General features: G+C 39.5%; 1 protein-coding gene across 33 annotated transcripts in view; it reads right to left on the reverse strand.

Moving 5' to 3' along the window:
• The window catches only part of CAST (calpastatin), a 106,502-nt gene that overhangs the window by 9,052 nt on the left and 71,819 nt on the right, over window positions 1-25,631 (reverse strand). For all 33 annotated transcript variants that reach the window (XM_074383209.1, XM_074383213.1, XM_074383202.1 and 30 more), the window contains 12 exons: window positions 25,184-25,276; window positions 24,961-25,047; window positions 23,434-23,535; window positions 19,311-19,394; window positions 18,300-18,347; window positions 17,076-17,171; window positions 14,667-14,762; window positions 10,906-11,007; window positions 10,325-10,408; window positions 7,593-7,643; window positions 7,432-7,503; window positions 1,699-1,797 (listed from right to left, as the gene is read on the reverse strand). In XM_074383209.1, the coding sequence (XP_074239310.1) occupies window positions 1,699-1,797; window positions 7,432-7,503; window positions 7,593-7,643; window positions 10,325-10,408; window positions 10,906-11,007; window positions 14,667-14,762; window positions 17,076-17,171; window positions 18,300-18,347; window positions 19,311-19,394; window positions 23,434-23,535; window positions 24,961-25,047; window positions 25,184-25,276 (1,014 nt within the window). The remainder of the gene's footprint in view (window positions 1-1,698; window positions 1,798-7,431; window positions 7,504-7,592; window positions 7,644-10,324; window positions 10,409-10,905; window positions 11,008-14,666; window positions 14,763-17,075; window positions 17,172-18,299; window positions 18,348-19,310; window positions 19,395-23,433; window positions 23,536-24,960; window positions 25,048-25,183; window positions 25,277-25,631) is intronic.

The following is a 25,631-nucleotide window of genomic DNA, read 5'->3' on the forward strand; positions in this document are numbered from 1 at the left end:
TGTATAGAAATTTCCAGTTGATTTTCAAAGTATTTTCATATATATTATCCAGTTTTATTTGATGCCCACAATGGTTCTCAGTGAACTAAGAGGTAAAAAGCTATTTTTTTGGAGGTAAAAAGCTCAGGGAAGTTAAGTCAGTTGCTTGAAAACAAATTGTTAAAAAGTGAATAGAACTCAGGTGTTAGGACTGATAAAGCTTTTCCCTGTCATGCTTAGCTACATCCATGATCCTCTATTTCCTTTGAAGCAGTTTTTCCTGTTGGAGTGATTTTATTACACAGATCTTTGAAAATATGTTTTCAAATGCTTTCAGTGTATGTAACATTGCCAGTGACAATCTAATAATCTCAGCAAAGGAAACTCCCGTGAATTTTATCATGGCTTATTTGACTCTGATTTCCCAATATTTTTATCTAAATAAAGCTTTATACCTTGTTTTAGTGACATCTTCAAATAAAATCTTAACTAAAAACAAGACTCTGGTGGGAAATGTGATGAGAGAAGTGTCATTTTAAAACCTACTTCTTAAAGGCAAAAAAGTTTTTCATTGCAAATATTTACTATTTCATCAGGGAAGAATCTCTGGCCCAAATATTAAGAACTGAAGTATAAACGGCAGCCTAGACTTAAGTATTCTTCCTTTTTGTTGCATGGGGACTGGGTATGTTTACACACACACACACACACACACACAGAGACACACACACAGACACACACACACGGCATTTTACTGGTTTTAAGTAGTTTATTATAACCTAGGATTATAGCTGCTAATGGTAGAGCTGCCCGGGGCCAGGTCTGGGCTTTGTCATTTGTGCCTCTGGATATTATCAGATGATCCTGAAGCTGATCCAACAGGAAGAAAATCCATCAGAATCTCAGACTACAGCACTAAATATGCTTTGATGCTACATCAAAAGGAATGGAAGCATAGCTGACTTCACTAAAGCTACTTCATCTCCTTCTAGCAAATGAGGCACTTTTCTCCACCAAAGGAGATGGGGATCTGGTTTAGGGCAATCTCTTTATAATTTGATGTGCTGTGGTCTCCTCGATAATGTATAATTTGGTATTGCACACAGGTAATTAATCAAGGAAGTCTGGAAAGGCTTTGGTCCCACAGCCGTGCCTCAGAGCATGTAAATAATTAAAACAATATTGATGCTGAAGTTCTTCCACTGCTAGTATGAAAGTGACAAATTTTTACTGGTGTGAATTGGGAAGAAAACAGTGCTATTCCATGACATGTTTGTTTGTTTAGAGAAGCTCAAACACCACAATTCCATAAAATAAACCTGAGGTTACATAAAGGGTAGTAAATTACAGCATGTATAAGGAAAATGTATAGGAGAAAATCAATTATCAGGAAAGCTAAAGAACTCTTCAAATGTAGTAATTCAAATATGGACACAATGCACCTTATTACACTTTCAATTCTCGTAAAGCGACAATAGTATTAAGGTCCTTGACTACTTGTATAGTATTTTCACGTATATTGTTTCATTTAATCATTTCAAAGTTACTCTCTGCCATCTCCCTAAATTATCAGTCTTGGCTCTTCTGAAATAGAAGGTGCCTGATCTTCCTAATAATTCTGCCTATTTTCATTTGCTTTAAACAGATGCCCTATTTTCTTTCTAGTTGTGGCTACTGCAAAAACAAATATTTATCTCCCAAATAAGATGTACTGCTTACCGAAGTATCACGGGGTGGGGCTCCAGAGTGGGTTGTTGAAGCTGGGGTGTGGGAAACCACTTCAGAGATGGCAGCAGCAAGTTTAGCATCTTCAAATTTCTTTTATTGAAAAAAATTTTATTAGTAACATGTTATATATAAAATTATGCCATCCCTTAACTATAACTCTTAAAGATAGCTTAATGACGGTTTATTCTCTTGATCCAAATAGATTCATAATAACATAGAATTATTATTATTATTTTTGAAATGGAGTCTTGCTCTATCATGAGGCTGGAGTGCAGTGGCATGATCTCGGCTCGCTGCAACCCACACCTCCTGGGTTCAATCGATTCTCTGCCTCAGCGTCCTGAGTAGCTGGGATTACAGGTGCCCGCCATTATGCCTGGCTAATTTTTGTAATTTTAGTAGAAACAGCGTTTCACAATCTTGGCCAGGCTGGTCTTGAACTCCTGACCTTGTGATCCACCTGCCTTTGTCTCCCAAAGTGCAGAGATTACAGGTGCAAGCCACCACACCCAGCCAATAACATAATTTTAAAAGCAATTTAAATTCTCTTTCTTCTCTATCACATTATTTTATACAATATCCTATTTCTATTTCCTTCTCATATTTATTATAGTAAATACTGTGCAATCATATAATAACTTAAGAGTTCCATCGTTTGTTTACACATTTCCTGTTGTACATTTAAGTTATTCCGAGTTTTCAGCTCTTTTAAAATTGCTCTGAATAAGTTCTAGAAGTGAGTCTTTTTATGGTGCTGGCTCCATTCCGCCAAACTGACTGACCCCTCAAATGTTGCTAGGAATTCATACTGTGAAAAGCAATGAATAAGCATGCCTGTTTTCCCATGGTCTTGCTTACCAGAATTTGACTCTTTTTTTTTTTTTTTTTGAGACAGAGTCTGGCTCTGTCGCTAGACGCCAGGCTGGAGTGCAGTGGCGCAATCTCGCCTCATTGCAACCTCCGCCTCCCCGGTTCAAGTAATTCTCTTGCCTCAGCCTCCCGAGTAGCTGGGACTACAGGTGTGCACCACCATGAACAGCTAATTTTTGTATTTTTTAGTAGAGACAGGGTTTCACCATGTTGGCCAGGATGGTCTCGATCTCTTGACCTCATGATCCACCTGCCTCGGCCTCCCAAAGTGCTGGGATTACAGGCATGAGCCACCGCACCTGGCCCAGAATTTGACTTTACTTCCGTATTTTTATTTCTGATAATGACTGTTAAATGATATACTACTATTGCTTGCATATTGTGCTATATGGTGTCAAGTTTCAGTTTTTTCAATGTTAAATATTATTCCAGCAACTTTCTGAAATAATTTCCTTTTAAAAAATATTGTATATTTGTTTCATTTCAAATACTCCCTTTTGACAAAAAACTTAGGTATAACTGTTGATGAAAAATCAGAAAGAAGTCCAGAACTCTTTGGTGACTCCAACTATGGATAGCCTGTTTTGAAAAAAGATAATTCCAAATTTTACCGAAAGATGGAGAAAAGTACATTAAAAATATACCAATATTCAGAAATTTATTTCAGTATGTTATTATTAGAGATTACTTAAACTAATTTAGATAACTATAAGATACTTGTTGTCATTTATACTCTGTAAAGCCATTTTAGAATATTTTAGGTAATCTAAAATGTACTAAATTAAATACAATTCATTTCTAGTTATGAGAAATCTTTGCTTATATGACAAATGAAAAGGATAACAAGTTGTCAAATGAAAAGAATGACATACTGAAACATTTGTATTGTCTTAGACTATCTTATTGACTTATCATTTAAGTTTTTTAATGCTAAGTATGAAACAATCTATGGTCTGGAAATTTGTTTTGCAAAGCTATATGTGCACATGTTATTTAATTCATCTGGCATTACACAAAAGTATGAAATAATGATTTTTCACTCTTTTAAAAAATACTAAATCTATCATTTATGTCCACTTCTCAATTTTTCCACTGATCTATGCTATGAATTTGCTCTCTAAACATTACTGTATTTTCAATTTATTTATAACATATGCTAGTGTTTAGTTGGATTAATCTTACCTAAAAGTACTGAAAGATGCTTTTCAGTATTTTTACATATTTTATACATTTATTTTTCAAATATATTTTTGAATAATTTTATTGCATTATAGAAGTATCTTGTTCCTATTTAATAAAAAATTAACATATAGAATGACTTGAATTGTTATCATTCTTTTTAAGATATTTAGTTAAACTGACTTAATGCATGGTCTTCCATCTTTTTTGTGTGCTTCTTTTTCTTTTTCTTTTCTTTTTTTTTTTCCCGAGACAGCGTCTCGCTCTATTGCTAGGCACCAGGCTGGAGTGCAGTGGCGCAATCTCACCTCATTGCAACCTCCGCCTCCCAGGTTCAAGCAGTTCTGCCTCAGCCTCCCAAGTAGCTGGGACTACAGGCACACCCCACCATACCCAACTAATTTTTTTTTCATTTTAGTACAGATGGGGTTTCACCATGTTGGTCAGGATGGTCTCGAACTCCTGACCTCATGATCCACCCCGCTCGGCCTCCCAAAGTGCTGGGATTACAGGCATGAGCCACCGTGCCTGGCTATTTTTCTAATCATTTCTCCTTTGTAGTTTACATAAATCTGATTTCATATTAATTACATTTTCTCATCTCTTGTTACTAATATGCATGGCATAATGTTACTTACAAATATATTATCTACAAGCAGTGCTATCCACAAATACATCCAAATGTTCCCTTTTAATGTTTGTTATTTCTTTTTCATGTGTTAGTAATGATTCTTCCATACGATAATAAGTAGAAATGACAATAAACTTTTCAGTTTTTGCTTTTAAGGAAAATGCCTCCAGCATGATATCGAATATTTGATTCTAAAAACTAAAGCCTCTTTAACCCATTAAGGGATTGTCTACTTTTTAAAAGTTTTTAGTTATAATATGAATGTATGTAAAATTTTAAATATATATTTTACGTGGACATGATAATTTGATTGTTTCTATTTGATATACCACTACAATATATTGACAATTTTCCTGCTACTGAATCAGTATTTATGATAATGGCAAATAGTTTCTTAAATATTTGTTATGTTTTATTTATGTTGTATGTAATTTTTGCATCTACAGGTTTAAGTAACTTTAGCCGATACTGTTATGTTTGTCAGATTTTAAAATTAGCACCATAATTACTCATAGAAGCAACTATGTGACCCCATCTTTTTCATGACATATTTATGCCACATAAGAACTGAGTGTTCAACAGTTAAAGGAGTCATCTTTAAACCTTCAGTAGAAGGAGAGTTTGAGAACCAATGCAATCTTTTCTTCAGTCTTTTTTTTTTTTTTAAGTTTTTTGAATTATGTAGTTTTATATTTTTGTTTAATCTTAGAAAATTGTTGTACGGAGTGTTTCCTAATAATTTAGTTGTGGTCTTGCACTGATTATTGTATTTTCTCAAATTTATGTTAAATGTAGTTAGGAAGATTATTTTTTCTATTACATTTACCAGTGTTTTGTAAAATGTTAAAAATTCATAAAAACCAGCTGACTATTGGCTTTAATCTACTAATAATTGAGTTAATCTCATATATTATTATATTACTCTTAAAATTTAATTTTTTTTGTAAGTTTGTTTTCCTCTTTTGCATTTGCTAGTATTTCATAAAGTATTTGTTATTTCAAAAGAGACAACTATTGCCCAGTTAACTTCCATGCTGCTATTTTCATTTCTTGGTATGCTTATTGCTACTGTCTTTTGGGTGGTTACCTTATCATAACTTTTAGAAATTTTAAGTGTAAAATTCAATAAACATTTGGTTTGTCAGGTTTCTCTTTTTCTCTATCCCCATTATTGATGAAGGCGTTTATGACAATAAATGTATCTATCACATGACTACGGCTTCAGCTGCCTCTCAAAGATTTTCATTTGTAATATCTTTGATGTTTTAAAATAGTCTATTATCAAGGTGATTTCAGTATTATTAGGGGAATATTTTTAAGTTTTTCTTTTTATATAGCATTTATGTTCTATTTTATTATGATCAAAGAGCATGGTATGTACGGGAGTTACTCTTTTATATATGAACATTAATTATGAGCCATATGTGATACTTTTCCCCCAAAGTTCTAGGAACTTTCCCCTAAATTACGTTCTATTTTAATTATTTGGTTCTCTTATTAGTTATTTCTACTTTCTTAACTATATTATTGACACTAATGTTTTTCTTTGCTACTTTTTTAAGAGTAAGAAATTTTTTTTTTAAATGGTTGTTTCATCTCACCATTTCACTGCTACATATCTTTGAGGGGGGCATATATATGCATTGTTACTTTTTCCAAATCTTTGAATTTCTAAAAGAAAAAAAAAACCCTAACTGTTGCAATAACGATAGCAGGAGGAAGGGAATTGAGCTCGTGTTCCCCACAATTTGTTCATATGTTCTGCATCAGTGTATTGATATGACTCTCCACAGTCCTGGGATACTTCTCATACTGTATTCTTCCCTGTATCTTATGGTTTCTAAATCAAGGCTGGAGTGCTTTGCCTGTGATGTGGTCTGTATGGAAGAGGATGAGGGGAAGGTCATGGGATGAGGTGACTGAGCAGCATGGTGCTTTTACAGGGGTACAGAGAAGAACATGCTCTGGTTAGTAAGCCCTTCTTTGAGGGGCTTTATTGCTTCATTCAACAAAAGCAAAAACTTCAGGCAATTCCAAAGAATCATTATTTCTTCTAGTTGTCATTCTGCCTATTCTCCAACTGATATATTTTCTATGCCACTGTCATAGAAACCGTTAATCTCTTTTCCAACTGACTGCCAATGATACATTCAGCGGTTTAAAAACTGAGTTCCTGGCTGGGTGCAGTGGCTCACGCTTGTAATCCCAGCACTTTGAGAGGCCATGGTGGGTAGATCATGAGGTCAGGAGTTCGAGACCAGCCTGACTAACATGGTAAAACCCCGTCTCGAATAAAAGTACAAAAATTAGCTGGGCGTGGTGGTGCACACCTGTAATCCCAGCTACTCAGGTGGCTGAGGCAGAAGAATTGCTTGAACTCGGGAGGCAGAGGTTGCAGTGAGCTGAGATTGTGCTACTGCACTCCAGCCTGGGCGACAGAGTGACACTCTGTCTCAAAAAAAATCCAAAAAACAAAAACAAGAACAAAAACAAAAAAAACCAAAAACTTAGTTCCCAGTAAATAGATAAACCAGACCCCACAAGGAAAGGTTCTGCAGTTATTAAGTTTGGGAACTCTAACAGATTCACTATGTATTTGCATATAAAAAGCCATGAAAATCCCACAGTAGAGAAACCTGCTTAACATTACTCAACATCGTCCAAACTTTCCTAGTAACAGAGTTCCCTTTGAGGGACTCTATATTCCACGTGGAGCTACGTTCCCTTAGGAGGCAATTTGGGAAATAATAAATTGTAGAAATATCAATAGGTAAACTTGTCTGAGGAGTAATTTTGGATAAACTCACATTTAAATTCTCTTTTCACAGGGGTACTGGTACTTGGTAATAGTTACACTGCTAAAAGCATCCACAGCATTGGGACAATATTTCATGGCGCAACACACTTTTAATCGCTAAAGTGGGTTGAGGGCCATTAATTTTATGATTGCTCCTGAGTTCCCAAGTTAGATTCTAAGTCACCAGTTTCCATTTATTCCTGCCACCCTAAAACTAAAGGAAGAAAACCAAGAGTTTCAGACTTACAAGAGATGAAGCATTTTGTGGCCCAGAGAAGTCCTCAGACAAAGCATCCAGAAGGAAGTCTTCACTCATGGGCTGCAAGAACCAGGAAATGTTATCAATGAACACCACTGCAACCAGGGCCAAAAGGAAAAGATATCCTCAGAGAAAACTGGTTTGCTTACTGGAAGCTGTTCCTTAGACTCTTTCGGCAGGAGTGGCTTTCCATCTTTATCCTATCCAGGGAAAAAAAACATGGCATGAAATCATTTCGCATTTTATCCCAAGCATGAAACCCTGTAAACATTACAAAGGGCCTGTTATACCTGGAGTTGTACATTTTAAATTAGATCCATCGTGTCAGGAAATAGATTCTCTCACCAGAGAATACACTCTAATTAGTTTATGTCAACAAACAGCTCACAAGCACCAGGCACTCCTGAGTCATGGGGGCTACACACTGGATGAGGTATGGCTTGTGACCTTGGAAGCCCGGAGACTTCCACGGGAGGAAAACATGAAGTTAGCATAGTGTGGTATATGGTGCTGCGATTGGGGTTTGCAGGGCAGTGTGGGATAAGCCCCTTACCTACCTGGGGGTGGGCTTTGTAGAGGTTGTCTGGAAAATGCTGTTAACTTTGTAAGCCACACATCTAACTCATATGCATGGACTATGTGCCAAGCCCTCACCTAAGCATTGGCAATACAACAGAAAATCGCCTTGCCCTCAGGGAGTTTAACCTGTCAGTGAAACACTGTGCAACTTATGGCTCAGATTATGTCAAGCTGTAAATGACTCCAAGTGCCACATTTGAGTAATAGGACAAAATGAAGAAAGCATTTGGGGCTTGTTAGTAAAAGAAGATCTATATATTAATATTAAGTCCCATGTATCCACCTATACAAAAACACGTAAATACAAAGACACACAGATATATGAATATTTCACCTGGGAAACTCATTAAGGTTGGTTTTTGTTTCATTGAAAATGCGAGGTACGATGGTTTAGAGGTAGTAGGTGAGTATCCCTAATCTGAAAATTTGAAAACAATTTAAATGCTCCAAAATTTGAAACTTTCTGAGTGTTGACCTGACACTCAAAGGAAATGCTCGCAGGGGCATTTTGGATTTTCAGATTAGGGGTGCTCAACAGATATAAGGCAAATATTCCAAAATCCAGAAAAGCCTCAAATCTGAAACAGTGCTGGTCCCCAGGCATGCTGGATGAGGGATATTCAACTTATATCACCTGCTTTCCTCATGACTGACTTGTGCCTTCTGACCATTCTTCAGGTACAGGGGAAAGCTGAACCTGGAATTCCTCTCCACCCTCTCTCAGCTGTAAAGGCAGAAAGTTAGTTCTAAGTGATGCCTGGGTCTCTCAGGGTACTTTTGCTCTATACTCAAACTGAAATCCATTTTCCATCACTGCGTCATCCTGTGTCTGGAAGGGGAGGTTGTGGCCTGCCCTCAGGTAGCTGAGTCTCACTGAAGAGACCTGATGGGAGCATAGTTGGTGAATACTAACATAGAATTTAAACAAGAGGTGAAGCTAGTGCCTAAAAATGTTATTAAGTAATAGGTAACTAATAATGTGTGAGATAAGTCAGAAAAGGATAAAACAACTACAGAATAAAGTGATCAGGGACAGCTGCTTCTTGAAACACTACTACTAAATTCAGTAGAGGGAGACAGCAAGTCACCAACCAATCACTTCTCATGAAGAGAGTTTACCTGCACTTGACCAGCCTCTAATGAATGGGCACCCAGTGGAGACAGAACATGTGGCCCTTAGGATGCTCTCTAGGAACTTTGCAAAGCAAAGTATGAATGAGCCCAAATTAATGGAAATACTATGGCTTCAACTGAATTGTAAAACCCAGAAAGGAAGCAAATATAAAGGTACCCAGAATGAGAAACTTTCAACAAGGAGAGCTCAGTCCAGTTCCTGTATCTGCTAAATAAATGGGCTAGTGCGCATTGATGAGTGAGAAATGTGACTTTCTAGAACTGTTAATAAAGTTTAGTTGAATACTCTTTTAATTCAGGCCTGTTACAAAGAAGACTGACATTTGTTCAACTGTCCACAAATCTGCCTCATTAAGTGACTGCATTTAAACTACAAGACTCATAACGGGGTCTTCCCCTTGTTCTGCATAATCTGTACTTTCAAAATAGAGGAAATGGGGCAATTTGTCACTATACTCAATGTTAAATAGGCGCTCTCATTTTTCCAACTTACATCTGAAAGTTGCAAAATTTTCCTCATATAAAATAACTGCTGCTTATTTTAATTATTTCATGTTTCACTTCTTTTTGAGTCAGGGTCTTGCTCTGTCACCCTGGCTGGAGTGCAGTGGTGTGATCATGGCTCACTGCAGGCTCTACCTCCTGGGCTCAAGTGCTCCTCCCACTTCAGCCTCCCAAGTACCTGAGACAGGCACATGCCACCATATCTGACTAATGTTTTTGATTTTTGTAGAGACGGGGTCTTATTACGTTGCCAAGGCTAGTTCTGAACTCCTGGGCTCAAGGGATCCTCCTGCCTTGGCCTCCCAAAGTGCTGGGATTATGGACATGAGCCACCATGCCTGGCCTATTCCTCATCTTAGTTCTCCTATCTACATAAGGTTTTTAAAATATTTCTGGTATTGTAACAAGCTGTGGGTTAGAAAGGAAAACACTGGGTAGCTTAGACATTAGATTTCTTTTGCTTGAGGATCAAAAGTCTACTTAGGAATATTTTAGCTTTGTATCTGGTGTTCTAACGTGATTATTAGTAGACTAATACTATTTGGTGTTTGAAATATGAAGAAACAAGATCTTTATATTCCAGGTCTGTCCCCAACTCTCTTCGTTATGTGTATGAATTCAGTATGAATTAAAATAAAATAGAAAAAGACTCCAGCCTGTTTACCTTGACCTCTTCTAATCTATAATCAGGAGGAATTGTTTCTTCTTTTTCACCAAGCTTTTCACGGTCTTCTTCTTTGGCTTTCTCCTGAATAAAAATTATACCATTTTCATTGTTAGTATGTTTTTCTCCCCATAAAATTAATGCCTGAGTGACTAGATTTGAGGTAAACAAATCTATCATTAGGTTAGAACGTACATATGGCCATATGCTTAGTGTTCCTACAGCAACTTAATCTGGCAGGCTCAGGCACCAGCAGAAAGCCTGCTGGGCGGCAAGGCAGCTGTGAGGAGCAGCAGGCAGCTGCCACTTCCTTCCCAAGTCCCTGCAATGTCAGTGCAGGTGGGCAAAGATGAGACTCAGAGGCCTCCGGTCTGCGCATGTTGTCTGTCCACTCTGGGGGTTCAACACTACTGCTTATTCCGGATTAGCTTATTAAACAGGATATGCACAATAATAGAAAAAGCCAGCTGGTCATGTTTTATGGAAAATAAAAAACAACAACAAATGACTCATAACTTATTTGCAGGGGGAGGAGGTGATCAATGATAGTTATTTTCTAGAAGTATCTCAGTTGCCATTACCTTGACTTTATCCATCACAGGTTTTCCATCTTCTGGATCTGCTTCCTTTTTCCCCAGGCTATCAGCCAAGGCTTCTACAGCATCGTCTGGCACCGTGCCCTTCTAAAAGTGCATTAGTGGATATATTAAGTAGGTGGTTAATCACTCCATTTAAAACAGATGCTATAAACAATTCAGAAAGGCATATCATTATTTCAGATGAAAGGCACATATTATCTTTTAATAACTTATCAACTGAATTAGAATCTATGTTTAAAAAACGTTTCACATTTGAGCAAATTTCTTATATTAAACATTGTGTGCAAATTGTATGTTGATGTTGTGAAACTTACAAGACGTGACCCGGAATTGGTTTAGAAATAAGAAAGACAATGGACTGAGGTGTACCACAGAGAAGCTGAATACCAGGAAAGAAGAAAGATGTGGTCCTTACGGAGATCATTCAGTAGATGGCCCAGGAAGGATTTTCAGAGAGCCCACAAGAAGCCATTCCTCTCCATTTCCTGTGAGACAGCCTGGCTTGTCTCAGAAGAGGAGGCTCAGAAGCCTGTTCTCTCCACAGGGCTTTTACTGGCCAAAGGGGATTCAGGGCTGGTTCTGGTGACACTGCCTGTGACCAGCTAACCTGAATGGCACAGTGGGAACTGTCTACCTGTGGTCCAATTGTTCAAAATGAAATGTGCTCCCACAAAATGTAATGAACTCTGGCCATGCTGGTGTTTAAAATCACACTGGATGAAAACAGAGCATAAATGGTGTAAAGGGAAAATAAAGGGAATGATCTGTACATCAGTGCCTCATAAAAATCAACTTAATGGGTCATGGCCAGGACTTTTTTTTTTTTTTTTTTTAAATGAAGAGTACAGGACCAAGCACAGTAGCTCACACCTGTAAATCGATCACAGCATTTTAGGAGGCCAAGATGGGAAGACTGCTTGAGCCCCGGACTTCAAGACCAGCCAGGGCAACAAAGTGAGATCCCATCTCTACAGGGCATGATCGTGCGTCCCATCTCCTCAAGAGGCTGAGATGGGAAGATTGCTTGACCCCAGGAGATTGAGGCTGCAGTAAGCCGAGATCACGCCAACGCAGTCCAACCTGGATGACGGACAAGACTCTGCCTCAAAAAAACCCCCACAAAAACATATATATATACACATATATATTTATATAGAGAGAATAAGTCACACATAGAAGGGATAAATACTATTCCTTAAACTGTTGCTTCCATTGTATGGGGATGGGGCTGCAGTATCAATGAATTTCCTACTGCTGTTGGTCTTGGTCAAAAGTTTAAAAGCCCTTCGGTTAAACGATCTCCGAGTTTAATCTTACTATTAAATTCTCTGACCTCACAATGAGCATCTATTAAAATTCCAGAGTAAAAGTGTATTTCTGTTTTACATCTTAGCCATTATTTCGAGTAAGAAAAGCTGTTTTTCTGCTAAACTGAGCTGCAAAAGAAAAGATCACCAAAGAGGAGAGGGAGCCTAGAAAAGTGATTTAGCACCACCTAGTGGCTGGATGCTGCATGGGTTTTATTCCCAAGAACTGCAAAAAAATCCCTGAGCTGTCTAACCTGTTCGGGATTATACCTAAATTAAGTATTAAGAGTTGAAATACTCTTAACAAGGATATCAAGAGTTGTACTGGTACCCACGTCTTATCCAAGCAATCTAAGTTGCTACATGATTTAAGACACTTGCTCACACTACAATCCTCTTTTCTCATATTCTATGCCATAGAATCTTTAGAAACCACTGCTTCCCCAAGCTTGTGCCCTTTGCCAAACTCTTGCTTAATAAATTACTGAAACAGTTAAAGAAAACCTAGGAGGAGAAGCAGTTTTAAGAATGAAGGAATCTGGAAACAGGAATAAAGACCAAAACTTCTATTTCTGTAGTATTTCATATTACCAAACTACAACTCAAGTCTCTGGGTGTCCTTAATAAATTTTCTTTTTATACACACAAGAACCACCTAGGGAACACATTCAGCTCCTTGCTCTGGTCTGTTTCCCTTTACTCACTAATCTTCCTGCTTTTCTTGAGTCCACTGACCTTTATTACACTCCACAGCTATTCTTTCTGGCTTTCGGGTGTCACAATCTCAGAAATGCCAACTGCCTCAGTGACAGTAACCTTGGTAACCGTGGCCAGAGTTGGTGGGGCTGAGGCCCTGGAAAGGACAGGGAAGGCGAGAACAAGAGCTTTCTGTTTTGTTTTGTGTCATCTAACAATCCAATGCTTAGCTCTACAGTCAGGGTAAAGTTGGGAAGGAACTGAGCCCTCTAAGGGCCTGGCAGTCACGCTTGGCAGGTGAGGCAGATGGTGCGGGTGCAGGTTTTGGTCACAGGAGTTCTGCTGGGGAATACTGGCTATTGTCGTTTTGACTCCAATCATGACCTCTTTGCGTGCTTTCTTCACTGGAGTCATCCTAGAGTCCCTCCTCCTCTCCTGTTCTTTACCACTGTGGCCTGGCACCCATGTTGTAAAAAGTTCTTGAAGAGTGCCCTGAGACCTCAAAAAATTGGGGAGGGCTGAGGTTCTAAGTTAGAAAGGAGGCCCTGGACTCAAGGCGTTTGCAGTAGGCACCAAGGACTTCCCAGGCAGTAGGCAGCCACCACACAGCATCCCAGACACTGTGCAACATCCTTTCCAAGGCCCCTCTTCTCCAGCAACCGAATGTGCACATGCCAGGCACACCGAGTGCTCCACACCTCTGTGCTGGTCTGTTGTTGGCTCCCTGGTCTTCATAGAAAATGGTACTATTTTCAGTTCTCAGTGTAATCCTGTCCTCCACCTGCAGGCCTCTCCTAATCCCTTTGGAAGTGGTTCCTTCAAGCATGTCCCTTCTGCCTTTTTTCCTTACAGGAATGATCAAATTATGCTTGAGCTTGAGATCTGGCCCATATCCACATTATGCTTGAAGACAGCTGTGATCTGGGGCCATATCTTTCATCTCAACTGAGGCTCTGAAATATTAAGTGGATTGTTCAAGGTCAACTCAAAGCCTCATTCCCCTCATCTATCATAGGAAGATGAACAGGACAAACATCACAGTGTCCTTGTGAAAATTTAATGAGAAGACACTGCAAAGTATCCAGAGCAATGGCACAATAGATGATAAAAGTTAGGTGTTCAGAGGGAAGAAGTACTAATTCTATATTAATGAAATATAATTCCATCAGGTGTTATTCCCTGAGTCAAATTCTATCATGAACTAATGGGGAAAAAACTCACTAAAATCAAAAGAAAAACAAAGATTCTGCTAGTTAAATATCATACTTCTCATGACAATTAGAAGGTGAGAGAGAAGCATGAAAAGAAGGAAAGAGAGAGAAATTGAGTCAGTGCCGCCTCCTGTAGTTGGGAGAGTGGAGAGGAATCATAATGATTTTGATGCCTGTCATTTTACCAAGAAAGTCAGTAAAAAGTGACATTGGGCTTTCTGTGGAAATCCAGATAAGCTTAAAAGATGCAGAAAAGTGAAAAAGCAGGATTATCCACAATAGCTGAGGAACTAGAAAGAATTTCAGAAGAGTAGAGAAAAACACAGTTTGGAGTAAAAATTAATAATTTAAATCTTAGTATGTGTTTCTAGGACACCCCTGAAGCCTAAAGAAATAATAGATACTATCATTATATCAGATTTTATTTTTAATTTGTCAGAATAAGATAAAACGATGATAACACACAGCAGAGAGTGACAGGAGGAGGAAGAAAACTTTCTCAAGCTTAAAGGCCCAGGGAGTCACTCACCAAGGTAGCCGGCTCCGGTGGTGCTGACTGTATGCTACACATGGAGGTCCGAGGCACAGCCTCCGCCACAGGGGCCGGAGCAGCGGCCTGAGATTCCTGAGGAAAGAAGCAAGTATTCTCAATAGCTTTAGAAATTCTGGTTCATAAGCCTGAGCAAGGATAGACCAACAACAAGACACTCTGGTACATTACATGGTGTGAACATGATTCTCTTGACTACCCGAGGATTGTTGAATAGTAAATAAGTCAAAGCATGCTAAGACCCTTCCGCTGCCATTTTTTCAGCCTGGTTTTCTCTCTCACCTTAGGCAAGTTACTGGAACTCACTGAAACTGAGTTTCCACATGTGTAAAATGAGAACGGCAGTCTCCACATCTGAAGGGTTGGTATGGGGCTATGAGACAATGCAGGCAAAGTGCTATGCACAATACCTGGGAACACAGGAAGCTCAATATATTTGGGCAATTATTGCTATTATTTATAGTATTTATTTGTCACTTTGTAGAACAATAAAATATGCCTATTATATAATATAGCATTATGTAAAATGTTGTGTTGATACAAATCTAAGAGCACTTTATATATAGCTATGTAGCAATGGAAGGTAGTAGTAATAAACCACAAGTTCTTGAAGTGTAGTCCTTGAACTAACAGCCTCAGCACCATAAGGAAACCTAGAGATGTGGATTCTTAGACCCCCACCCCATGTACTAAGTCAGAAACTTTGCAGGTAGAGTGTAGCAGTCTGTGTTTTAACAAACTCTCCAGGTGATCCTGATGCATGCTAAAGTTTGAGAGCTACTGTACCATCCTATTTTATTACAAGGATAAAGTTTCAAGGCTGGGTATCGTGGCTCATGCCCGTGATCCCAATACTTTGGGAGGCCGAGGTGGGTGGAGTGCTTGAGCCCAGGAGTTTGAGATCAGCCTGGGCAACATGGCCAAACCCCAGCTCTGCAGAAAATACAAAAGTTAGCCAGCATGGTGGGATATACCTGTAGTCTCAGCTACTCAGGAGGCTGAGGTGGGAGATTGCTTGGGCCTGGGAGATTGAGGCTGCTGTGAGCCCAGGCTGTGCCACTGTACTCCCAGCTGGGAAATAGAGTGAGACTTTGTCTCAGAAAGAAAGAAGAGAAGAGAAGAGAAGAGGAAAAGAAAGAAAACAAGAAAAAAAAAGAAAGAAAGAAAGAAAGAAAGAAAGAAAGAAAGAAAGAAAGAAAGAAAGAAAGAAAAGAACAAACTTTAAACAAATTGTTTTCAATCCAGACATTTATGGAATGCCTATCCTACATGCAAGGTGCTCAGCAGATGGTCATTAACAGGATATGATCTCTTTGTTCAAGAAACTTACTACCCACTTAAACTTGGTATAAATGTTAAAGAGGGACGAAAACAGCTAAGCTCTTCTTTGTAACAAAGGCTTTAATCGTGATATATTAAAAAAGAACTACAGATCCTCCGCCATGTTGTGTTCTGCTTAATAAAGGTTGGATGGATATGGTTTAGGGAGGGAAAAGCAGGAGATAAAGAAAGCCATATTTTAGCAGAGCCTTGAAAGAATAAATCAGACTTTAGTTGATCTAGAATTAGAAAGAAAGGCCAATCAAGTCAGAGGAACCAAGTGAGAAAAGCAGGGACACATACTTACTGTTCAGTTTACTGACACAGGGACGCAGTTTGGTAGGAAAGAAAAATGGGTCAAGAATATGGTAATGGGAAGCTTTTTTTGTAGGGATGGGAAGTTCCTGGGGATAGAAGCAGAGGAATAGCATGACTACAGACATGCTTGAGAAAAAATGAGTCCAGTGGACATGAAGGAGACTGTAGAAAGGCCACTGCAACCCAGAGGAGAGGGCTGATGACAGCTTCAACCAGGTCAGTTACAGAAGCTGGGACAGAAAAGGCATGGGTTCCAGAGCTTTTCTGAAGGAGTCATTGCAGGATTTCAATTGCAAGAATATCAGGGTTAGGTTGGGGAACAAAGCACATTCACAAAGGAAAACAAAAATGACATGGAAAAAAAGATGGCATATTGGGCTTTTTAATTGACTACTTCATGTTAAAATTGTCTCACATTATTATTATTATTATTATTATTATTATTATTATTTTGAGACAGAGCCTCGCTCTATAGCCCAGGCTGGAGTGCTGTGGCGCAATCTCTACTCACTGCAACCTCCACCTCTCAGGTCCTGGTGCAAGCAATTCTCCTACCTCAGCCTCCCAGGTGGCGGGGATTACAGGCACGCGCCACCATGCCCAGTTAATTTTTGTGTTTTTCAGTAGCGATGGGGTTTCACCATGTTGGCCAGGATGGTCTTGAACTCCTGACCTCACGATCCACCTGGCCTGTCTTACGGTTTTAAGATCACAAACCTCAAAACTAGAGATTTATGTTTAGAAACATACTTCTGTCTTTTCAGTTGGCTTAGATGGTTTTTCTTTACATTTAGACCGGTCAAAATCTTCTGAAAGTTCATCAATGAGTTCTGATTCACTCCGAGGCTGTAATATAAGAAGTTCCTTATTACAAGGGGACTCTTGTTTACTTCGTAAAAAAGTTTACATGGAGCAAAAAATTTTTTTCTGATGAACACATATGAGGCCATACTTAAAACCCAAAGATAATTTATAAAGTGTGTATTTTTTCATTTATCAATGATAAGATAAAATTTTCATGAAACAAATAAATACTAAACACCTCAGTCCCACAAAAGTATTAATGGTTTACTTGGTCAAAGGTTCCCTTGACATTTTAGTTTCAGAAGAATTTTGTTCAAATAAAATTGCCTGTTCTCTCCAACGAAGATCCGTATAATTTTTAAAAATGTGATTATTATTTTTCTATTTCCTCATGACTTCTCTTCTGAATAAGAGAAAACACGGATCATATGCTCCGTTCCTATGACTATGTGGGATATTGGCAGGAAAGTTCTGCTACCCCTTGTTCTTTCAGGAGAGTGGTATCAGTTTAGGGCATGTGGAAGGTGTCACTGAGAATAGTAATATGACAGAAGGCCATGTGATTCAAGACTCTGGGGCCCAGCACTGAATGGCCTGAAGTCTAAGTCCTGGGTTTGGCTTGCCATTTTCTAGCTGCATGACCTTGGGTTGTTTCCATGGGCCCTCTGTGTCTCAAGTTCCTCACTGTAAAATGGGAATAACCACAGTACTGTCCTCATTCATTGAGGACTCACAAAGATAATATCTAAAAAGCATTTGGTGTAGTGCTAAGTGCATGGCAAGTGATTAATAAATGTTGCTGTAATATTATTTTGACAGGTTACTACTAACTTAAGGCGATACTGAATCCTTAGAGAATTTCATCAGGATGGAACTCTAAGTGCTAGCTTAATCTGACTTAAGGGCTCTCTTGACATCAGTTTCTAGTGTGCAATAAATTTTACCTAGAAATTTAGAGTCTAATAATGATTTATGAGGAAGATCATCTTTAAAAGATACGGAAAGGAGCCGCAGGTATCAGCCAGGTGTTAGCATCAGAAGGTCCCGCCTCCTCTGTACTAGGTTAGCATACAAGTCTGCACAGTGAACTCTGGACTGTCAAAACTATCTTAATTTATACTTCACAGGTCTATTAGTCTTTAAGTATCAGAAAAAAGTGTATTCCCTCACCTTGGGTTTTTCTTCAGGCTCTGGCAATAGTGGTTTTCCATATTTATCCTGTAAATGAAATTAAAATTCATCAGAAATGAATGAGAAAATTTTGCTTTCATGTCCGATCAAGTTTGTTTCTGGGAATTCCAGGATATGAGATGTTGGCCGTTTTTTTCTTAAGATTTACATGAATTTGTGTTTCAGATTTACTTTTCATATAGTATAAAAAAAGGAGTTGAGCTGTAAAAATCAAGATGTTACCAAAGAGAATGCACATTTACTTTAAGTTGTTAAAAATTCTTTTTCATCTATTGGATAGAGTAACAGGAAAAAAAAGTTCTTTGGCAATAAAGATGTAGCTATGTTAATGAAAGCTTTTAAAAAATCCTAATTCTCCAAGCTAGAGTGAAGAGGTAGATATCATCTATAGCACTGTTTAGTTTTTTTGGATATGAGGTTTCCTAATTCAGAATATTTTTAAAAACTGGAAACTTCTCATATTTAAGCATATATAAGAATTGCAACTATTTTCCACCATGTGTTTATATGCATGACTTCAAAAGTAAATTATAAATGTAATGACAGGAGTTAGTCTACCATCCTCACCATAATCAAAAACAACAGCAACAAAACCACCTTAACTTAGGCTACTGGTAAAACTTTGTACATTCATACCTACCCCTTAGAAGACTTATGGTTGTTTTATCTATATAGCAGTTAGGGGGAAAAATTACCCCCAAATTGTTCCTTCTGAGTTTAAGGATCTATTGTAAGAATTGTTAATAAATAAAACATTTAAATCTCTGGGGATTTTAATGAGCATGGTCGCTACTTAGGAAGCCAGGCAGGGAAAAACCATCCATCAAGGGGTTTAACTGTAGGGAGCAGAGAAAAAAGGGTTCAGGGTTTTAAGAGTTGATATCTGAACGGTGGACAGACATGTCCTTTGACAGTGTCAAGGGTACAGATGCAACAAAACAAGATGCAAAGGCAAGTTGCCGTTGTCACGCACTGCAGCTAAAAATTTACCGTGGCTGGTTTTAATCTGTACTCCGACGGGACTGTTTCATCATCCTCACCACACTTCTCCAGTTTTTCTTCTTTAGCTTTTGCCTGATGAAAGTGGAGGGGGAAATAAAAGTAGTTGGATAATGCACATAATGAGATGATATCACTTCCTCTGTGTACTTCCTGAGTGTTATAGAGAAGACCAAATCTGGTAAAAGCATCTGGAAGAGCTTTGTAAACTACAAAGCACAAGACCATGGTGGGCAGCTGTGAGAAAGGTAGCAGCGGGTGACTGAACAAAAGCAGCCCAGCCAGGGATCCCGGGAGCTGCCCTGCTCTGCTCCCAGCTGCTACGACCTTGGGAAGCCACTTAGCCTTTCTTTGGTTCAGTTTCTTCAGCTGCAAAATGCGGTTACTAATAAGCCTTATCTCGCTCACTGACTTGTGAAGATCACCAGAGAAAAGTAAAGAAGAGATCCTTTGAAGACAGTAAGCACAGTGCAGCAGTTAGTTGCAATTATTTTAATGGCCTTCATCTGTCTTAGTCAACGAGGCGGCTATCTAAGGAAAGGAGGGAAAACACCACTAATTTTTACATTAAACCCAGTTCAGAAATGGGAGAAGCAGCCCATCACAAATCTTGGGTGATGCATGGATAACTTGTTTTACCTCTTTTAAAAGGACTCCCTTCAATGATGCCAGGACTTCTCTAGCTTACTGAACCATGAACACATAACTGCATTACAAATAAAAGTGTAGTTCTACAGTAGATCGCTGACTGCTAGGACACAACACTTGCAATTTAACCTGCTGATGGGTAGTGTGAAGTCCCATAAGACGTAAGAATTTGTACTTATATCAAGGCATGGATTTAATTTACAAACCAAGGTAGGAGGTTCACTTGGCAAATTCCAACCCAGCCCATGGTTCCCGTCTATATATTAGCCTAAGAGTGTAGTTCTCTACTGATTGGTTAGTTGATTAATTAGTACTTATTAAACACTTTTTTTTTTTTTTTTGATACAGAGTTTCATTCTTGTTGCCCAGGCTGGAGTGCAATGGTGCCACCTTGGCTCACCACAACTTCTGCATCCTGGGTTCAAGCGATTCTCCTGCCCCAGCCTCCCCAGTAGCTGGGATTTCAGGCATGCACCACCACACCTGAGAAATTTTTTGTAATTTTAATAGAGACGGGGTTTTTCCATGTTGGTCAGGATGGTCTCGAACTCACGACCTCAGGTGATCCACCCACCTCGGCCTCCCAAAGTGCTGGGATTACAGGTGTGAGTCACCACACTGGCCTTATTGAGCGCTTTTAATGAGACAGGCACTGTTCTATGCTGTGGAATTAGTTTTACTGTTTTATTGAGAAACTCTGACTAAAGGATGAAGTCATGGTTTTCTTTTAAACATTTCCAGTCATGCTTTATTTCAGCATATGGAAAAATTCTATCATGGAGCAGCACTTCCCACCCAGGTTAGGGTACAGCAGCCTTCAGGAACATCCAGGGTCACCTCTATTAACACAGTCCTCCCCACTAATCTCAGGCTTGTGACCGTGAGAGTTACACATGCAGCCAGAACTTTTATTTTCTTCTTTGATCTTTATATTCTTGAAATGCCTGCACTGTGGTTTGTACATAGTAGGCATAGAAAAAAAAAAAAAAGAGTCTAAGCCGGGCGCAGTGGCTCATGCCTGTAATCTCAGCACTTTGGGAGGCTGAGGCGGGTGGATCACGAGGTCAAGAGATCGAGACCATCCTGGTCAACATGGTGAAACCCCATCTCTACTAAAAATACAAAACATTAGCTGGGCATGGTGGCGAATGCCTGTAATCCCAGCTACTCACGAGGTTGAGGCAGGAGAATTGCCTGAACCCAGGAGGCGGAGGTTGCAGTGAGCCGAGATTGCGCCATTGCACTCCAGCGTGGGTAACAAGAGTGAAACTCCGTCTCAAAAAAAAAAAAAAAAAAGAAAGAAAAAAGAAAAAAAGAGTCTACTGAATTGAAATGGCACTAGACTAGGTAGTCACAACTAAAAATGTGGGAGATTTATAATGGGGTATCATTATAGAATAAAAAACTTTTACATTATGTTAGATGACAGGAATACCAAGTAGGCATGGGTCTCCTCTCTGGAGTATTGCGTGGTTTTCCCCAGAGAGCTCTCTAGTCTGGGGTGGCAATGGACACTCCTCCAGGCTGATAGTGACCTTCCTGAGCCTATCTGGGATGTAAAGAACCCACTAAGTCAGATACTAAGAATTCAGCTTAAGAAGGACTGAAAGATCTTTTTCAGAAACATTTATACTTTGTATATGATTAAAAAGGAAAACCAGCGATATGGCTTGGTTGTGTCCCCAACCCAAATCTCATCTTGAATGGTAGCTCCTGTCATTCCCATGTGTTGTGGTACGCACCCGGTGGGAGGTAAATGAATCATGGGGGTGGAGCTTTCCTGTGCTGTTCACATGATAGTGAATACGTCTCACAAAATCTGATGGTTTTATAAAGGGGAGTTCCCAGGCATCTGCTCTCTCTCTTGCCTTCTGCCAGGTAAGATATGACTTGCTCCTCATTCACCTTCCACCATAATTATAAGGTCTTTTCAGCCATGTGTAACTGTGAGTCAATTAAATCTCTTTCCTTTCTAAATTACCCTGTCTCCATATGTATTTATTAGCAGCATGAGAACAGACTAATACAACTAGTACATCACAAGCGTGAAAAAGAAGAGTTCTTTTTGCTGGAATTTCAGTTTGCTGCTTCTCTGCAGTTTTCTAGAGGAAACTTAATACATTCATGTGGATTCTCAAACTAGTTACTCACATGCTTAAGAACTTACTTTATGTCACCTTTTTTTAACATCGGCTTATCTGCTTTTAGTCACTCTTAAGACTCTTTCAATCCCGGAATTTCCAACATGTTTATACCCTCCCTTCCCACATTTATTGCCTCACCCTAATTGTCTGTAAGAAGCCTGAGGCAAAAGTGCAATTTACTTTTGGCCCTGTCCCCACAGGTGGTAAAGCCACAACTCAGCTTGGTCTCCTGACTCCCCCCAGGGTTCTGGCACTGCTTCTGTGGGCTACTTTAAGTAAGTACATCTCATATTGTGTTGTAATTAAGATTCCCTTCTTCCCAATACATTACTTGGTCCTGGAGGATAGGAACGGTTTCTCCTGCTCCCCTGCATTCGCCATCATAAAGTTTATTGTGCCACACTGTGGTCGGTGAGCCCTCCAAGTAAGTCGAAGATAGAAACTGGCCCATCTTGGACCAGGGTAGTCCCAGACTCAAGGCTAGTTGCTGGGAGTCAGGGAGACTCCCCTTCCCTGATGACTCAGAACAGGAAGCGACAGCATGAATGGGGCATTGTGACAGCAATGCCTGCCAGCTCCCCTACCCTGAGCTGATGGAGGTGGTGTGGGCCCCTAGGGATCCCAGGCTGCCTTGCCATCCCCTCACAACACTGCCTTGTCAGGAACGGGCAAACTCTCTCCTTTCCTACCTCCTTCCCCGCAGAGGACCAAGTTGAAAAATTCCACCAAAATTTTAATTTAATATTAAAACTTTCCTACACCAGATATAAGCTTGCTTTGGTTAAGAAGGTGTGTTAAGATCTTGGAGTGTGGTGGGATAAACATTCATCAGCACTATTCTCTAAATATGCAGAACTCTAGTTACCGAGTAATTGCTGCTTGATTTTAATTTGAGACAAAATTTTCAACATCTTTCCTCATAGTGATAAATGAAGGATCGTCCCACTCCTTGCATAGGCATCTCCTTCTCTTATAAAGGGAAGCATCCAGAACCCTTCTGAAAATACAAATTTCTAATTGCCACAATAGCAGACAAACTTCACTATTTCCCCAGGCACTGTCTCCTTGTTATCCTGTTTAGTCAGGTGTCAGTTAAGCTCTAGCAAGGGAGATTCCTATTCATTTGAAATGTTAAAATTCTAGCTGTTCCACAAGTCAATCATTTAACTATCCCCCTTAGTTGCTAATAAATAAGACACAATGAAGAATTGTCACTTTTACTCTCCAACAGAAGTTTTGCAAGAATTCTAAACATGCGGCATGCATTCAGTTTTGTAACGTGCTGACTAACAGGCTTTGTAAATCAACTCTAAGGCCAGTACCTCATCGACTTCCTTAATCGAGCTGAGGTCGAGCTCAGGTTCTGCTTGCCGGGTGCCCAGTGAAGCCGACAGAGCCTCGAGTGCTTGATCGCTCATTGTATCCTGTTAAAATAAAAAATTCTGTGCATGAAAAAAGACATCTCTGGAGCCTGAACAATCCATTTACTTCTTTGTGAAATACATGTTAGATTATAAGATGAAAGGTGGATTGGGGAAGTGCTCTAGAAAGGCAATTTTATTTGAAACCTTGCAAAAGAGAGAAAGGAAAAAGAACTTACCAATGAGTGGCAATTGAGGCTAAGACACGTTTCTATAGTAACAGCTTTCTCTGGGGCACACTGCACCCCTTATTTAGTAAGCTAGACATAAAGCTATAGTAATATTATTATAAAATATTCTTAAAAAAATAAGAGAAGCAAGTAGTAAACTTTTACCACCCTGTTTTTCTTTTTCTAAGAATGTGTCTCTAAAAAGGCTTCTGACAACCTTTAGCAAGACAGCTAAGCTTAGGAAGCAGGGAAGCCTGAAGTGGCCCTCTGTTGCCTTCTTCTCTAAAGGCACAATGGCTGATCATTGTAGGAACTCCCACTCTCAGGGGTGTGGTGCTCACCACTGTGCACCAGCCTGCCAGATAAAAATAAACTGTCTACTCCAGGAGGGGAGAGGCACAAGCAGCTCTGATAGAAACTGTTCCTTAGCATTATCTTGACTGCAGAGGAGATATGTGTTCCCAGCCAGCACAGAGCAGCAGGATTGTTTTTTGGGATTTGTGAGAATGATGTCACAGTGAAATATAGTTGAAAATGGTGGGGAGTACCAGCTACATGGTGTCCCTCTAGTGATCCTCAGGGCTCAAAGTCCTTTAGAAAATCAAACTTGAGGCCAGGTGCGATGGCTCATGCCTGAAATCCCAGTAGTCTGGGAGGCCGAGATAGGTGGACCATGAGGTCAGGAGTTCAAGACCAGCCTGGCCAAGATGGTAAAACCTTGTCTCTACTAAAAATACAAAAATTAGCCAGGCATGGTGGCAGGACCTGTAATCCTAGCTACTTGGAAGGCTGAGGCAAAGAATTGCTTGAACCCGGGAGGGAGAGGTTGCAGTGAGCTGAGATTGCACCACAGCACTCCGTCCGCCTGGGTGACAGAGCGAGACTCCACTTCAAAAAAAAAAAAAAAAAAGAAAAGAAAAGAAAAAAGAAAAAAGAAAATCAAACTTGAAGGTTTTATGTTCCAAAAGTGCAAGTTCAATTTCTCTGGTTTCTGCCCTTCTCTGTATCATGGTGAGATGGTCTTGGATCATGACCATCTTGACACCTGTGCTAAAATCACCCGCAAGCAGTTGGAGAAACACACAAGGCTTGCCTGGAGATGAACAATAGAACCCTCACTGGCTTCACTATTCCAGACAGACTCAAGAGGGAAAAGATCATGGCTTCTCATCACATGTAGTGTGCTGCTGGCAGTATCCTGAATGAGCTAGATCAGGCTCAGGAAAGCAAGTGCTGTCAGGTAGACTGTGCCTATTACCTTTTCCACCTTTCTTTTCTTCTCTTGGGGTGGAGCAGCACTTCTGATTACCCCTGCTGACTGAGCTTTTAAAACTTCTGTAGATTTCTGAAAAATAAAATACAAAAGATTAGATTGACAGATGAGGAAAGTTTAACTGTAATAGTCAGAACTAAAAAGTTACTATTCTTTTAAAGTTCAACAGTTTCTAACAAGTTTCCATTAACAACACTAAAAACAATACCTCTTCTTCAGTTTTCTTTCCAGCAGCTGTAGGCGACCCACAGGTGAAGTCGGATGACAAGGCATCTATAGCATCATCTGGCCCCATGGGTTTCTAAAGAAACAGGCACAATGATGGGTGACTTATGGGAACCACTGAAGGGGAAGAATGGATCGCGAACCTAGCAAATGAAGAATGCACTTTTGCGATTCCTTTGCTACCAGATGAGATCTGTTACTGTAACAACTTAGATCAAAGTATATGTTCTGAAGACAGTGGCTACTCACTAAGCATTATTTTCCATTTCCTCCTTTCTAAAGGAGCTACACGTTATTCTCATTCGATTATTATGAACATGCATTCTAACCTAATACGTTCTTGCTTTTATTCCCCTTCCCCTCAAAAACCCTACTTATGAGACTAAGGAGCACTGAGACAACCCTCACACCAACCCCTTTCTCTGAACACA

This window comes from Saimiri boliviensis, chromosome 1, assembly GCF_048565385.1.
Source record: "Saimiri boliviensis isolate mSaiBol1 chromosome 1, mSaiBol1.pri, whole genome shotgun sequence".
NCBI lineage: Eukaryota > Metazoa > Chordata > Mammalia > Primates > Cebidae > Saimiri > Saimiri boliviensis.